This window comes from Piliocolobus tephrosceles, chromosome 10 (genome assembly GCF_002776525.5).
Source record: "Piliocolobus tephrosceles isolate RC106 chromosome 10, ASM277652v3, whole genome shotgun sequence".
Taxonomy (NCBI): domain Eukaryota; kingdom Metazoa; phylum Chordata; class Mammalia; order Primates; family Cercopithecidae; genus Piliocolobus; species Piliocolobus tephrosceles.
In genome coordinates, this window is record NC_045443.1 from 75,581,206 (window position 1) to 75,595,574 (window position 14,369).

General features: G+C 33.9%; 1 protein-coding gene across 2 annotated transcripts in view; it reads left to right on the forward strand.

The window, feature by feature from the left end:
• Window positions 1–14,369, forward strand: part of NAV3 (neuron navigator 3) — a 374,287-nt gene that overhangs the window by 327,406 nt on the left and 32,512 nt on the right. Inside the window, exons 24-29 of one of the 2 annotated variants that reach the window (XM_023194757.3) lie at window positions 2,411–2,522; window positions 8,938–9,059; window positions 10,089–10,109; window positions 10,789–10,961; window positions 11,268–11,333; window positions 13,182–13,335. In XM_023194757.3, coding sequence (XP_023050525.2) covers window positions 2,411–2,522; window positions 8,938–9,059; window positions 10,089–10,109; window positions 10,789–10,961; window positions 11,268–11,333; window positions 13,182–13,335 — 648 coding nt within the window. The remainder of the gene's footprint in view (window positions 1–2,410; window positions 2,523–8,937; window positions 9,060–10,088; window positions 10,110–10,788; window positions 10,962–11,267; window positions 11,334–13,181; window positions 13,336–14,369) is intronic. The other variant, XM_023195381.3, reaches the window with a different exon arrangement.

The following is a 14,369-nucleotide window of genomic DNA, read 5'->3' on the forward strand; positions in this document are numbered from 1 at the left end:
AGAAAGTGGCCGGGCGCGGTGGCTCAAGCCTGTAATCCCAGCACTTTGGGAGGCCGAGACGGGCGGATCACGAGGTCAGGAGATCGAGACCATCCTGGCTAACGCAGTGAAACCCCCGTCTCTACTAAAAAATACAAATAAAACCAGCTGGGCGAGGTGGCGGGCGCCTGTAGTCCCAGCTACTCGGGAGGCTGAGGCAGGAGAATGGCGTAAACCCGGGAGGTGGAGCTTGTAGTGAGCTGAGATCCGGCCACTGCATTCCAGCCTGGGTGACAGAGCGAGACTCCGTCTCAAAAAAAAAAAAAAAAAATTAGAAAGTGATGATTTTTCTATTTCACATTAAACATGATATTCTGAAAAAGCAACATTGCCTGAATGTTCTACATTTTATCTTTTTGAAAACAGGTTTTATAAGAGATTTCTCGTGAAAAGCTGAATGTTTTGACACTGAAATAAGTCAGTTAACTCAAAGCTAAGCTTAATTTTTTGACATTGTTGGCATGAGGTCTCATTTCCACTTTTTTCCTTTAAAGCTACAGGCAAATGTTTTAACAGATTTTAATCCATAGTACAGTCATAATTGATCTTAAATTTAAGGGAAAAAATCTGATTTTAATTAGAATTTAATTTGCATTCTAGTATTTATGTTGTAAAATTAATATTTACATTATATGATTCCACTTTGTACCATTTATTTCTTTTTGAATAAATTTCCAGTAAGAGCAGAATAAATTTTCAGTAAATATTTTATTTCTTGGGGGATATTTTTAAATGGAAAATATATTAAGTTTTGGTAAAATCTGTTGCTAATTTGGCAATGGACAGAATATAAAAATTGGAGAGACTGAGTCATTATGATGAATTGGGTCAGACTTTTGTTATGACACTGGAAATTTCCCGCAAATATTATATTCTTCTTTGATAATAAATATAGTCGAAGTGAATTGCAGTCAAGTATTTGAAGACTGATCTATAAATTTAGGAGGTTACTATTGATTTTTCATTATGAGAGATTCTTCCACTCATAAGCTACTGAAAGTCCATAAGAAGGTTTGGTTGGTTGTTTTAAATTTAAGTGTTCTTTATCAGGAAAATGTCAGGTATGCAATGAAAATAGATACATGAGGTACCAGGTATCTATTCCAAACTTGGATATCACGTCAATTAGCATCATCTATCTTTTTTTTTTAAGTGTCTAAGGTTAAAATAGTCAATGGATATTCCCATGTATGAAGCAATTTTCCGCAAAGGCCGCTGCTGATGATCTTTTTAAAATACATGTTCTGGGAGACGTTGAGTAAAGATAAATTATTTACCAGAGAATGAAGAACCCAAGCCTGATTCTTTGGCTTTCTGCCAAAGATGCTAAAGGAAATGATGAATGATGAATGACAAATACATTACCAAGGAATTCCCCCTCTAAGAGACTGACAAAGATCTGATTTTTAGGATTATATTACCACCATGAAAGATACTTGTTACTGAGCTTCTAATGGAAATTCGGTCTATACTGAAGCAACACTCAGTTCTTTTTCTTTCTATCTTTTTCTGAGTTATTTTATCTTCCAAAAATGAGTTATTTCTGATAAAACAATTCACTTAAATAACTATGAAAGTTCAAATGTGTGCAAGTATTTTATTGGGACATATCTTACAATTACTTTAAATTCAAAAAGAAAATATATGCTTTATTAAAACTTGATCTGTAAGCTGCTTTGTTTGTAATTTAACTATTATTTAAAAATTGTATAATACATATATTTCTATTTACTTTATTCCTGTGTTGCTTTGGCTTGGTGAGACTAGGTCTCCATCTTAGGAGTTTTATTGAATGAAAAAGTATCAGAATGTAACATGACCTTGATATGGCATCAGAATTTAGTAAGATGACATTTAATAAGAATTAGGGGTAAGTTCCAGGTTTTACACTTAAATACAAAGAATCAATTTTGCAGGCACAAAATACTTCAAACAAAATCTGAAATCATTGGTTTGACAAAACTTCAAGTTTTTAGTTGACAATAAATACAATGCAATGCAACAGTGCAATAGTGATATCTAAGTATCTAATGTAATCATAGGTAATATTAGTAAGTATGTGATCTGAAATGAGTGGTGTGATATCCTGTTTTACTTTGTACTGGTGAGTTCTGGGTCCCACCCTTTGAAAAGAATAAAGACTATTCATTTCTCTTTTATAAGACAATAACTAAGAAAAACAAACAAGCACCTCCTTTACTTTAGCTAAGAAAGAAGTTATTAGGTACAACTTGACAAGTTCAGCTAAGCATCCAAATCTTCCAGGAGGTTGTTACTACATAAAATCAAACCTTTTTAATTCAACTATGAGCAAGGAGATTTTATTTTTCTTTCTAGGTATTAAAGCTTCCAAACTCTGTTTGTTTCACAGGAGTCTGAACTTATAGAACTAAGAGAAACCATTGAAATGCTGAAGGCTCAGAATTCTGCTGCCCAGGCGGCTATTCAGGGAGCGCTGAATGGTCCAGACCATCCTCCCAAAGGTATATTTAGAAATCATTTCATTTCCACCCAATATAATAGGCATCTATTTTATTTACTAATTACAGTAAAACTGCATTTACTCAGTGTCACTACCTTTTATAATGAACAAGTTGGTATTAATGTGGTCAGAATCCTAGAATTTTAGGATAGTGACTTTCATTATCAAGTAATTTTTAAATTGGTCTTAAGAAATTTGGTTCTATGGTTGTATACACATCTCTCCACTTGATTCAGTGGAGATGGAGATGGAGTGGTTGGTTAATACATGCATATCTGACTTCAGGCAAAACAAACCCATTAATGAGTATGATAATCTAGATCTGTATATAAAAATGAAATAGTCAATATGATGATACAGCAAGCAATGGGCATTGGGAACAACTTTTCCTGGATGGAGCCTACAAAAAGGTACACTTCCTGTAGATAATTTTAAAACAATAGAAACAATGGGCGAAAGGTAGGTATATTTTATATTATTCCTATGCTTAAGCAATTCTAAACAATAAAAATATTTCTGCCACTGCCCCTACCCCTGAGTTCACCCCTGAAGAAATGCTCATTATTAATATTGTGTCATTTTTTTTCCTTTACATTGGTTCTATTTACTCATTTCCTGGCACTTTTCAATGGCATTCAATGTGCTCAACTCTTTCCCAGCTTCAAAAATCCTGGCCTAAAACATGAATGCCTTATTATCTCTCTTTTCATTTCCAGAAGAATTCTGAGAAAAATTTTATTAATTCTTTCAATGTCTTCAGCCACCAACCATCTTTAGACCACTGGAGTGTAGCTCCTTTTCCCTCCACTCCACCAAAATAATGCTCTCCAGGATCGGTAGAAACTTATATGACACTAAATTTGGTAAAACATTTAAAATTCTGATTGCATTAGACAGACATGGAAACAGTGTTTGATGCTGATATTCATTCCTTCCTATGTGAAACATTTGGTTTTTCTAATGTTCATGACATCACACATTCTTGGTTTTTCTTCTGCTCCTTTGAAATATTTTTTCAGTATTTCTTTTGTAAATTCACTCTTTTGTATCCATTTGTTAATTGTTGATATCCTAAGCTCTCTTCCATTATGCTTCTGTACATTATGATTCTATGCATCCTGTTGAAAAATATATAGAAAATCATCTCATACTCTAGCTGTAATTTGTATTAATGTACTGATAGCTAGTAACCGTCAAATCTAGGTCTGCAGGCCAGGCTCTGTATATAGAGCTACCAAGAAGGAACTCCATGTGGATATCTTTGAATGTCTGTTTTGCATCTTAAAACCAACATCTCCAAACTTTAACTTGTCTTCTGTCTCAGACCTGCGGCTCCTTCAGTGCTCTTTGCCTCAGTGGATAGCACCACCATCCTTCCATTTAGCCAGAAATCTAAGTATTCTTCATAACTCCTCCTCTTCTCATGGAACAAATTACCAAGATCTATTGATCCTACTCCTTAAGTATCTCTTGGATCGGTTCACTTTTCTCTGGTTTTACTCTCACCCTCCATCACCTCTCTCCTGAACCATGACCACAAACCCCTCAATAGCCTTCCTCTTCTTAATCTTATCCTGCTTTACACCAATCTTCGCAGTGAAGCCAGAACAGTCATTAAGAAACACATCTACAGGTATCCCATTGCCTTTAGAATGGAATACAGACTCCTCAACTTGCCATAATCTCTCTTCACCAGCTTCATTTATTTAACAAATATTTATTCATAACCAACTATGTGCCCGATGAAGCACATACAGACTTTACTTCTTGTTCTGTTGTTGCATTGTATATTCCATATTTCGGCTATCCTGATTTTTTTCAATTCTTCATAAGTTCTTTATGAATTGTGTTCATTCCATTTAGAATATTCTACCTTGTTTGATCAGCATAAAAACTTTTTGAGACACTGTAGCGGTTAACCTAAATATGCTTTCTTGATTCCTACACTGAATGAAGTCCCCTGTGATATGTTTCTGGAAGTAGCAATACTTCCCTTCTTAAAATTACATTATACTTTGGGCCTTTTATTTGAGGTATGTCTTTCCTGATTTACAATAGTAGAGCTTGTTTTTTCACTCTTTTGAAAGACATCAGGATGCCCATGATGTCTTGAACATAAAAGAGGTTTATTTGAATTTTTAAAAGAAGAATAAAGTAATTTTTAAATGAATTTCAATTTAAATTTTAAGAAAACAATTACATAAAGTGAGATGTGCTTAAATTGAAGGACAAAGTAGTTCTGTAGGGGCTACTTCTCTCAAGAATTTAGCAACTTTCCATGTGGGGGAGTGATTTATGTGATGCATGGAAAATTACTGCATATTTAAAGCTTATCTTAGAGCTATAATAAAGCAGCTTATGTTCTAAATCTTCATGTTGTAAATAGGTCCAGAAGGGATTTAAAAAGGCTTAATCCTTACTTTAACACAGCACAAGTCACTGAAGTGAAACTTGCTGAAAGGATTCCTTTTATCTTAGGCAACAGGTAGCTGAATATGTCTACTGAAATTGAAAAATTGGAATGCCTTTGCTCAGAAATGTGGGAGGGGTGGTGCTTAAGGTGAAAAATACCAGTTAATGTTTACATCGACCAATAAATATTAAAAAATAATTTGCTAGGTTTTAAAAGTAATAAAAACCACCGGTTATAAAGGATTGAATGTATACAAGATAGTTAGATTGTATTTCTGTAATATTAAAACTCTGTATTAAATTTAATGAACACAGAGTGATTCTTATCACATTGACCATTGACATTACATGGAAAAAATAGTCGGTTAGACTAATTATGTGTCTTTCCATGGGTTATTAAGGTAATAGTATGGCATATAAATTTATATTTGGAAATCACATTGAAATTCACTTTTAGAGACCCTTAAAATATTTATATAATGTATATTTTTAACATATGACTTTAGAAGATATATGTGGAATGAGGCAACAGTCTTATAGACAGGCCAGACTATCACAAAATCACACACCAATTTGTGAATGTGTTTTCTGTTTTCTCTAAATTAATGCATCACATTCATTAATGAAGTCTGATAAATAATTACAGTCTATAATAAATTTTTTTTGTTTGTTTAGAAACATATGTAAACACCTGCTATTAAGTACTAGGCATTATCAGATCTTAAAATACAAAGATTTAAAAAATTACCTTTGTTCATGGAGCTCACAATCCACTGCAAATATAATATTTGTGATAAGAAATTTGAAAGTTGAAGGTACTAGAAAATTTTACCTTTATTTTTCAAAATGTGTTATTGCTTTCTAAGTCACTGCTTCTGTGTAAATATAGAATTGTTTTTCCTTAAGATACACCAAATACAGTTGGATAACACATGTATTAAAGTTCTGTGAGCACTAAATATTTTTTAGAAATAATGATAGGCAAACGTAGTTGTAGTAAATGAAAAATCAGAATCGATTTATTTAACACTATGTATTGATTGATACCACATGCCGTATGCTATATAAGGTTTGGAATATATAATGGTAAACAAAATAGATGCGGTCTTTGTCTCCATAGAACTTTTAGTCTAGTGGGAGAGCAGAAAGTAAATGAATGTATGTGATCATTGGTGAAGCTGAACATGTATACCAAAACAGTTATAAGTTCTAAGATGGAAAATAACGGGTACCATAGGGAAGGAGGGTACCAAGGAACCCACTGGAGGTTACATAGTCAGGGAAGATTACTCTAAGGTAGTAATATTTAAGTGAATATCCAAGGAATAATTGTCAATCACATTAGAAGTCGTGAGGGAGGAGCATTTCAAAAGAGCTTTGAGGCAGAAAATAAATTAGTTCCCTTATGGAACTAATGTAAGGAAACTACGAAGCAAACATGTAAGAAGAAGAACACGATTGATGAGTTAAGGACTGACAAGATTACTGAGGGATTGTAGGCCATATTTAGAAGATGGATTTTTATCTATTCTTATTAAAGTGAGAAGTTATTGAAAAGTCTTAAGTGGGGGAGTGATGATGAAGTTTTCCTTTTAAAAAGATTTTTCTAGCTATTGTTTATAGAATGGTTTGAAGATGAGTAAGTTCAATAGCAATACTTGCTGTAAAGGTTATGTTGATAGCTTGAACTGGGGCAGTGGTGACGCAGAGGATGAGAGGTAGAAAATGACAAGTGAACAAACACGTACCTGAAAATTTCACTTTAAAAATAGGCTTCTCCATTCATTTGGATTGCTGATATTCATTTGGTTAGCTATTCCTTACTGAACTTTATGATGCCCCATGTACTGAATTAAATACTTAGAAGTATTAAAAAAGAAATTGTTAGGGAATGGTAAAATGCATTTCCTTCATTTCACAATATTATTAATATTATGGCTTTGCTAATCTTTACTGGTGAATGCAGTTGTAAGTGAAGGTAACTGATACCTCCAAAGACTACTTTTGACCTATGATTATAATAATTTACCTATCTTTTAAAAATTTTAGTATTAAAGAAGTCAGACACAGTTAGTTTATTAATTTGGGATATAATAAAAATTCTGAAATACTGTAATACTGTGTGCTTTTCCATTTGTGAAAGTTAATGATTAGGAACGAGCTAGCAAATGGGAAATCTTTTTCAAAAAGCTAATGGCTGATCTCAGCAAAAATTAAAAACCTGAAGAAATACCTACACATATTCTTCTATTGTCTATTTATATGAGTTCCATAATAGGTGGTTAAAGGATACCAGATTCCTTTATTGTTGAATTAAAACCTCCTACATGAATACCTTGATTTAGGTTTAGGAGTTGGTAATGTTTTAGCATGCAAAACCAGTTAATGTTCTCATCACTACTTTTTAAAATAATTTTAAGGGACGAATTCTAGGGATTCTAAAAAAAAAAGCTCTATGTGTTTTCTTCCTATAAAATTTTTCAGCATGATTGCCTTAGGAGAAAAATTAAGGGACTAATTGATATATATGTATATGATGATGAGGATATACATATACACACACATACATATGTATGTAAATACATATATTACATATCTATTAATACATACATATTTATTATATGTTTTGAAAGCAACCAATTATAGTTTTGTTGCCATGGATCATTTTTACTGTTCAGTAAATCCGTCAGTTGAAAAGACTTGATTTTATGGTACTAGTTTTATGAAAACTTTGTCAGCTTTAGAATAAATTTTGACATCTTACAACTTCCACTGAGATATTTTTGCTTGCCTAATCTGCCTTGATGACAATAAGTATATTAATGGAAATTGACTAAAAGCAAGTGTGACCTTAAGCACAATTTTGTAAATTTTCTTAGTGTCTCAGTAATACCTATACTAATGCATTTTAGGTAGGAAAAAATTCAGTTTGTTTTATTTTTAATAACTATAAATCTATAAGCTGCTTGTATAAAAGAAATAGATACCTTTAAACATGGTTAAATATCAAATGCTGTTCTCTTCAAAATATCTTAACTAAAGAAGCACTGCTTGCTTTTTAGAAGTTAAGCAAGGCCATACCACATGGTGCATACATGGCAGTTAACACAATGGATATTAGAATCAGCCTAGGGCTGAGCCTGGCTCCACTATTTTTCAGCTATGTGACCATGTGAAAGTTACATTTAGTAATTAAACTAATTTCAGTGGTTTGCTTTAATAATAAAATTAGATACTCCGGGGCATATCAAGCATATTGTAAAACCTAGTTTTATTATTATTTGTTACTGGTGTTACTTTTACTATTCTGTAATAAGTCATGGGCAGCGAGTAGGGGTACATTGGAAGAATTGCACTGTTTTAAATATGTCCACGGTTTAACTCACAAACTCATTCTACCTAGGCTTTCTTTGGAGGATCTGCCTTTCATTGGCTGTTTGACTTTGGCTAAGTTACTTAACTTCTTTTCACTTCAGTTTCCTCATCTGTGAGATTATGTGCTTACATGACTTCAAGGTTTGTTTTGGCTCTAATATGGTATGATTCTATGAAATGGGAAGTTAATACATTTGGCTCTAGTAACTGTATTTGAAGCACAAATATTAAAAAGGCACAATTAATTCTCATTCTATTATGAGTTTCCATTTACTCCTTGAAAGTAATCATTCAGAACAAATCATTTTGGAAGAGCTCTTTGATCCAGGCATTCAGTAAAAATCACTAGCATAGCATTTAATTTTAGACAAAACTCAGAACTAATTAAACTGCCAGGGCTGCAGACTTATATGAGATTCCCATTAAATCTTACTGTAGATAACTCAGTTAATTAAAACAAATATGGTTGTACTAAACTTCTAAAACCAAAACTGCATTGAAATTATCTGTACAAATCCTTGTTGACCTTTATTAGAGAACTTCCTCTCAAAAGACCTAAAAGACTTATTTGTTCAGATCGAGACTCTTCATGAGCCAATGTGATACTCTCTCTCTCTCTCTATTGCTAGATCTTCGCATCAGAAGGCAGCATTCCTCTGAAAGTGTTTCTAGTATCAACAGTGCCACAAGCCATTCCAGTATTGGCAGTGGTAATGATGCTGATTCCAAGAAGAAGAAAAAGAAGAACTGGGTAAGCCACCATCCTTCATCTAATTCAGAAGCTTATTAATGCATCATGTGTTAGGCCTTTTTCTTTGAGGCTTCAGTGATCTGCAGCAGTTTACAAAGTGCCCCATTCAAGCTACTGACACCTCAGATGCTGCACTCACCACCGAAATTGGTGTGGCATGTACTGAAAAGCATACATTTCAATGTTGGGACTAAACTTGGGTTTGAATCACCACTAGATCTAGACCCTTTGAGGGGCCTGAATTTTCTTACCTATAAAAGGATAGTTAATAGCAACTATATTTATTTGTGAATACCATTTATTCACAGATGTTATCTTGTTTTTCTATAGTATAACTATAGAAACTCAATAGTATAGCCATAGAGTTATAGTAAAGAAAAATAAGATAACATCGGTGAATAAATGGCTTAAAATAGGGGTTTATTGTGGGAGTAGAGATGAAGGAAAAGTGAAAAAATGATGATGATGATGATGATGATATGATGATGATGATGTTGATAGTGGTGTTGGAGGAAAAGGAGGAGAATGGGAGTCAATAAAGGGAAAGAAGAAACCATGAAACTCTCCTTCTGCCTTTGGAATCAACAGGGCTTACCGTGTGAATAGTTTCACCCTAAAAGAAATCAACCACATTAGTGTCTGCTTGATATTTTTAACCAAGAGAATATAGCAGAAATATAGAAATGCACTTTAACAGAACTGTACCTTAAGTTTGCTAGAGATATAATTTATGATATTGATCAATAGCTAAGTAGCCGAAGGGAAGATACTATTACTGCAAAAAAATTAAAAACAATGGAGTCAATGATTTCTTTTAATACCAAAAAAACAAAGGTAGATTTTGAGTAAATACAACTCTTTATGAAATCCAGACATAATTATCAGAGGATTTTACTGGAGTGCTTTCTACAAATAATGAAAGAAATATCTTTTTGTCTTAAAAAATGTTTATACAGGTAATATTTTAAAATACTGATCAGCCTTCATTCCCTTGATTTGTAATTCCACACTCTTTCATGTTTCTGCAAGGTGAACTCTAGAGGAAGTGAGGTGAATATAAACCGTGGACAATTTGGCATGCATCTATAAAAAAACTCTACCTTGGCATGAATGCTATTCATTTTGGCAGTAGGCTTTTATACCTTTTAAAACAGATTACCTTGTATGTCTTTTCTTTGTGTCTTTTCATTTTAATCTCAAATTTTAAAGAGATGTAAAACCACTTTCTGAATAGAACTGTAGGGGATACCAATTCTGGTTTTGAGTAGTCTGGGATTGGAAAATTTGAATAGAAAATCACAATTAATGAAGTGTTAGGTGAATTTGGTTTCATTTTGCTTTTTAAGTTTGTACTGTCAGCAGGACATGACTTGATTGTAGCGCTAAAGTGGCCATTTAAAACAAATTGCCTTGAAGAGAGAAGCATTGGGAATGGAGATCCCTTCAAGGTACTTAGTTTTAAATGAGTGCTCTGACAGCCATGCCCTTGACCTTGCACTATTTAAAAGCCTTCCATGTTTGCGCTGCGCTGGATTAATACAAGAATAAAATGAACACACAAAACACGGTATCATTTTTTTTTAGAGATACTGTGCTGCAATTGTTAATACTCTGCTTGTACATACTGACCCCAGGCAGTGGCTAGGATGGCATCTGCAAACTAACGCCCCAAAGCAAAAGCTCTCCAAGTGCAAATAGACAAGAAGGGTAATTTCTGTCCTTCTTTCAGCTGAGAAGTTCTTTCAAACAAGCCTTTGGGAAGAAAAAGTCCACCAAGCCTCCTTCATCACATTCTGACATTGAAGAGCTTACTGATTCATCCCTTCCAGCATCCCCCAAGTTGCCCCATAATGCTGGTGACTGTAGCTCAGCATCCATGAAGCCCTCACAATCTGCTTCCGCGTAAGTTGCTCCTTCTGCAAAATGCAGAAATATTTTTAAAAAACAATTTTAGATGAAGGCCGTATTTATGTTCTAACCATATCTGTACCAATTATTTTCTGATTTTCCTTAGAATGATGGACAGCATTAGTTTCTCTTTTCATATTTCTCCTTCATTGATTTCTTTCATTTTCATTTTTCTTTTTCATTTTCGTATGTTACAATTCAAGTGTTTCTTGATCTCATTCTCCAGTTTTCTGAATCATGATTCTCACTTCTTTTCATGGGCATTTGTCCATGTATCTGTCTAACTGTATGTACATACAGGTCACCCCTTGTCTGGCCACCAAAGAAACGACAAAATGGCCCTGTGATCTACAAGCATAGATCTCGGTAAAGTGGAGTGTGATGCATGAAAACTGCAAAGATCCAGGTTCTAACCTAAGTAGTGTTTGCTTTTGCTTTTTCTAAAATCACTCACATGCATTTCAACAATAAATACCTTCTCTTTCTGTTTTTTCAACTAAAATTTGGTTTCCTAAAATCAACCTGCAATCCAGTTTTCTTTGATTCTGTTAGTTAATCTAACCTAGCATTTTTATGATAGCCCACTTTTTGGTAGTACAGTAGCCCCCCCCCTTATCCACCAGGGATACTTTCCAAGACCCCCAGTGGATGCCTGAAACCATAGACAGTACCGAGCGCTATGTATACTATGTTTTTTTTTCTATACATGCATACCTACATATGATAAAATTTAATTTAAAAATTAGGCACAATAAGTGATTAACAGCAATAATATAACAATTACAACAATATTTTGTGATAATAGTTATATTAATGTGGTCTCTATCTTCCTCAAAATAGTGTAATTTTTTTTTTTTTTTTTTTTGAAACAAAGTCTCACTGTGTCACCCAAGCTGGAGTGCAATGTCAACATCTCGGCTCACTGTAACCTCTGCCTCCCGGGTTCAAGCGATTCTCCTGTCTCATCCTCCTGAGTAGCTGGGATTACAGGTGTGCACCACCACACCTGGCTAATTTTTTGTATTTTTACTAGAGACAGGGTTTCACCATGTTGGCCAGGCGGGTCTCGAACCCCTGACCTCAAGTGATTCACCTGCCTCGGCCTCCCAAAGTGCTGGGATTACAGGTTCGAGCCACTGCACCCAGCCCAAATTACTGTAATATTTTTGGGCCTTATTTGACTATAGGTAACTTAAACCACAGAAACTAAAATTGTGGATAAACTCTAATTGTGGGGGACTACTGTACAAGAACGAACACATTTCAAATATAGAAAAGTGTTCTGGTGAGATAATTATCTGTGTTGTTTACTATTTAAATCTAATATCCTTGTATGCCCATGACAACAACTAGCATAGAACTCATATAGAACAAGGCCACTGTGCTTTGCCTACATAATTTTATCATTTATGCAGAAAGGAAAAACATGTCACTGTCATTTTGTGGCCAGTAAACTAGTTCTCAGATTTTAAATGGAAAATATGTTAGTTAATATAAAACAATTTTTTTGGCAAATTTCCTGCAAAGCTGTCCACAAAACAGTAAAACAACACAACAAGGATACAATGTGTTTCCTTCAAACAGCCCTCAGCTAGCCTGCTAGCAGGGGTTGAAACCTGTGATTTAGCTGTGATCTCCTAAATCAGCTGAGCTTAATAGGAAGGTTATATAACTCACCTATTATTTAAATGTCCAAACGTAATCTCTCTAATTTATTTTCTACAATATTTATATTGGATTTTTATGCTAACTTAAAGACAGTATTGTTTCAAAACTTTTTTTTGCACAATTTTACAAAAGAAATCAACATTTTAAGAATGTAATAACTGCTTTTGTAAAAGTATAGTCACATGTTGCAAATAGAGGTTTAAGTCCCTTGAAAATGTTGAAATGAAATGTAGTAATCTATGACTTTTCTGCCTATAAATATCACCAATAAAAGCATTTTTAGGATCACTTTATACCCAGTAATAGTAGACTGTTTTTAAACTTTAAAACATAGAAAAAAAATTAAAAGAAAAAGCTATTTCCGTTTTGAACCTGTGAATGCATAACTGTTTGTAAAACTCTTTCTCCTTTTCTCTAGGTTTTGCCAGCAGCACACCATATCTGTACCTGCTGGATAATATTTCAGTTCAGCCTTTAAAAGAGGCAGTGCTTTTCTTAATCATCTGGCTTCCCCAGACCACTGATTTTGTTTGTTTCCTTCTTCAGGATCTGTGAATGTACAGAAGCTGAGGCAGAGATAATTCTGCAGCTGAAGAGCGAGCTCAGAGAAAAGGAATTAAAATTAACAGATATTCGGCTGGAGGCCCTCAGCTCTGCTCATCATCTTGATCAGATCCGGGAAGCCATGAACCGGATGCAGGTTGGTGCTAAAGCACTTTCAAGGAATAAAATGAAGAAACAAACAAATAGAAAAAAAAAATGCTGCTTATTCTGTTCTTTTGGTTAACACAGAACAAATTCCACTTGGAAACCCACCTTAGAAATGTACTCTGTTTATTCGATCTTTGCAACTCATTTCTTAGTACTGAATTGAGAATTTTGTCAAATCCAAGTTTAGAAGTGGAAGTGAAAACTGGCAAGTTGTATTCAAGAACCATTCGGGATACGGTACTAGTGATTGGATTCAGGTTGAGAGCTAAGTTTTTAGAGAAGCTACTGCAGTTCTTGCTTCTTCACTTTTCCATCATTTACTTTTATTTTGACTTTTTTGCCTGTTCTTTTGAAATCTGATTTTCACATACTTTCACCAGTTTTCTATTGACATACAAAAGTAATGAGGAAAACTGTAGAAATTCAACACAAGCTTTCTGAATATGGAAATCAAAGTGATTTGGAATGCCATCTGTAAAAGTAAAGCTTTTGTATTTTTTTTTTTTAAACATCTAAAGGCTAAATTCAGAACCAGTCTGTGCTCAGACTAAGTTTTCATTGTATTATTGTATACCAGTAGTCACTTGGTACCACAGGTGACTGAAATAAGAAAAGCTCATTGCTGAGCAGATTCATCTGCCACTGAAGGCTTTTGTTGTTTTTTATGAGCTTAGTGTCCCGATTGGAAGGAGAAAAAAAAAAAAAAAAAACCTTTTCAGATGTTAGATACGATTCTGGAGTGATTTTAAATAAACTTATTTACATTATTTTTGTTTAGCTCTGTTTTTCAACTGTCCACGGATTTATAATAATATTACAAATGGCATGATATGCTTGTAAGATTTTAACATCACCTTTAAAATGAGAAGTGTTATGAACGATTCCATCATATTTTTCTTAACTCAAATGAGACCACGTCCTGGAAAAATTCTCAAACACATGCTTTAGTCAAAAAAATAATGATAAAAATGTCGAATGGTTGGATTGACAGAGAAAAGGGTTAAATTTCCTTCTTGGGAAGGA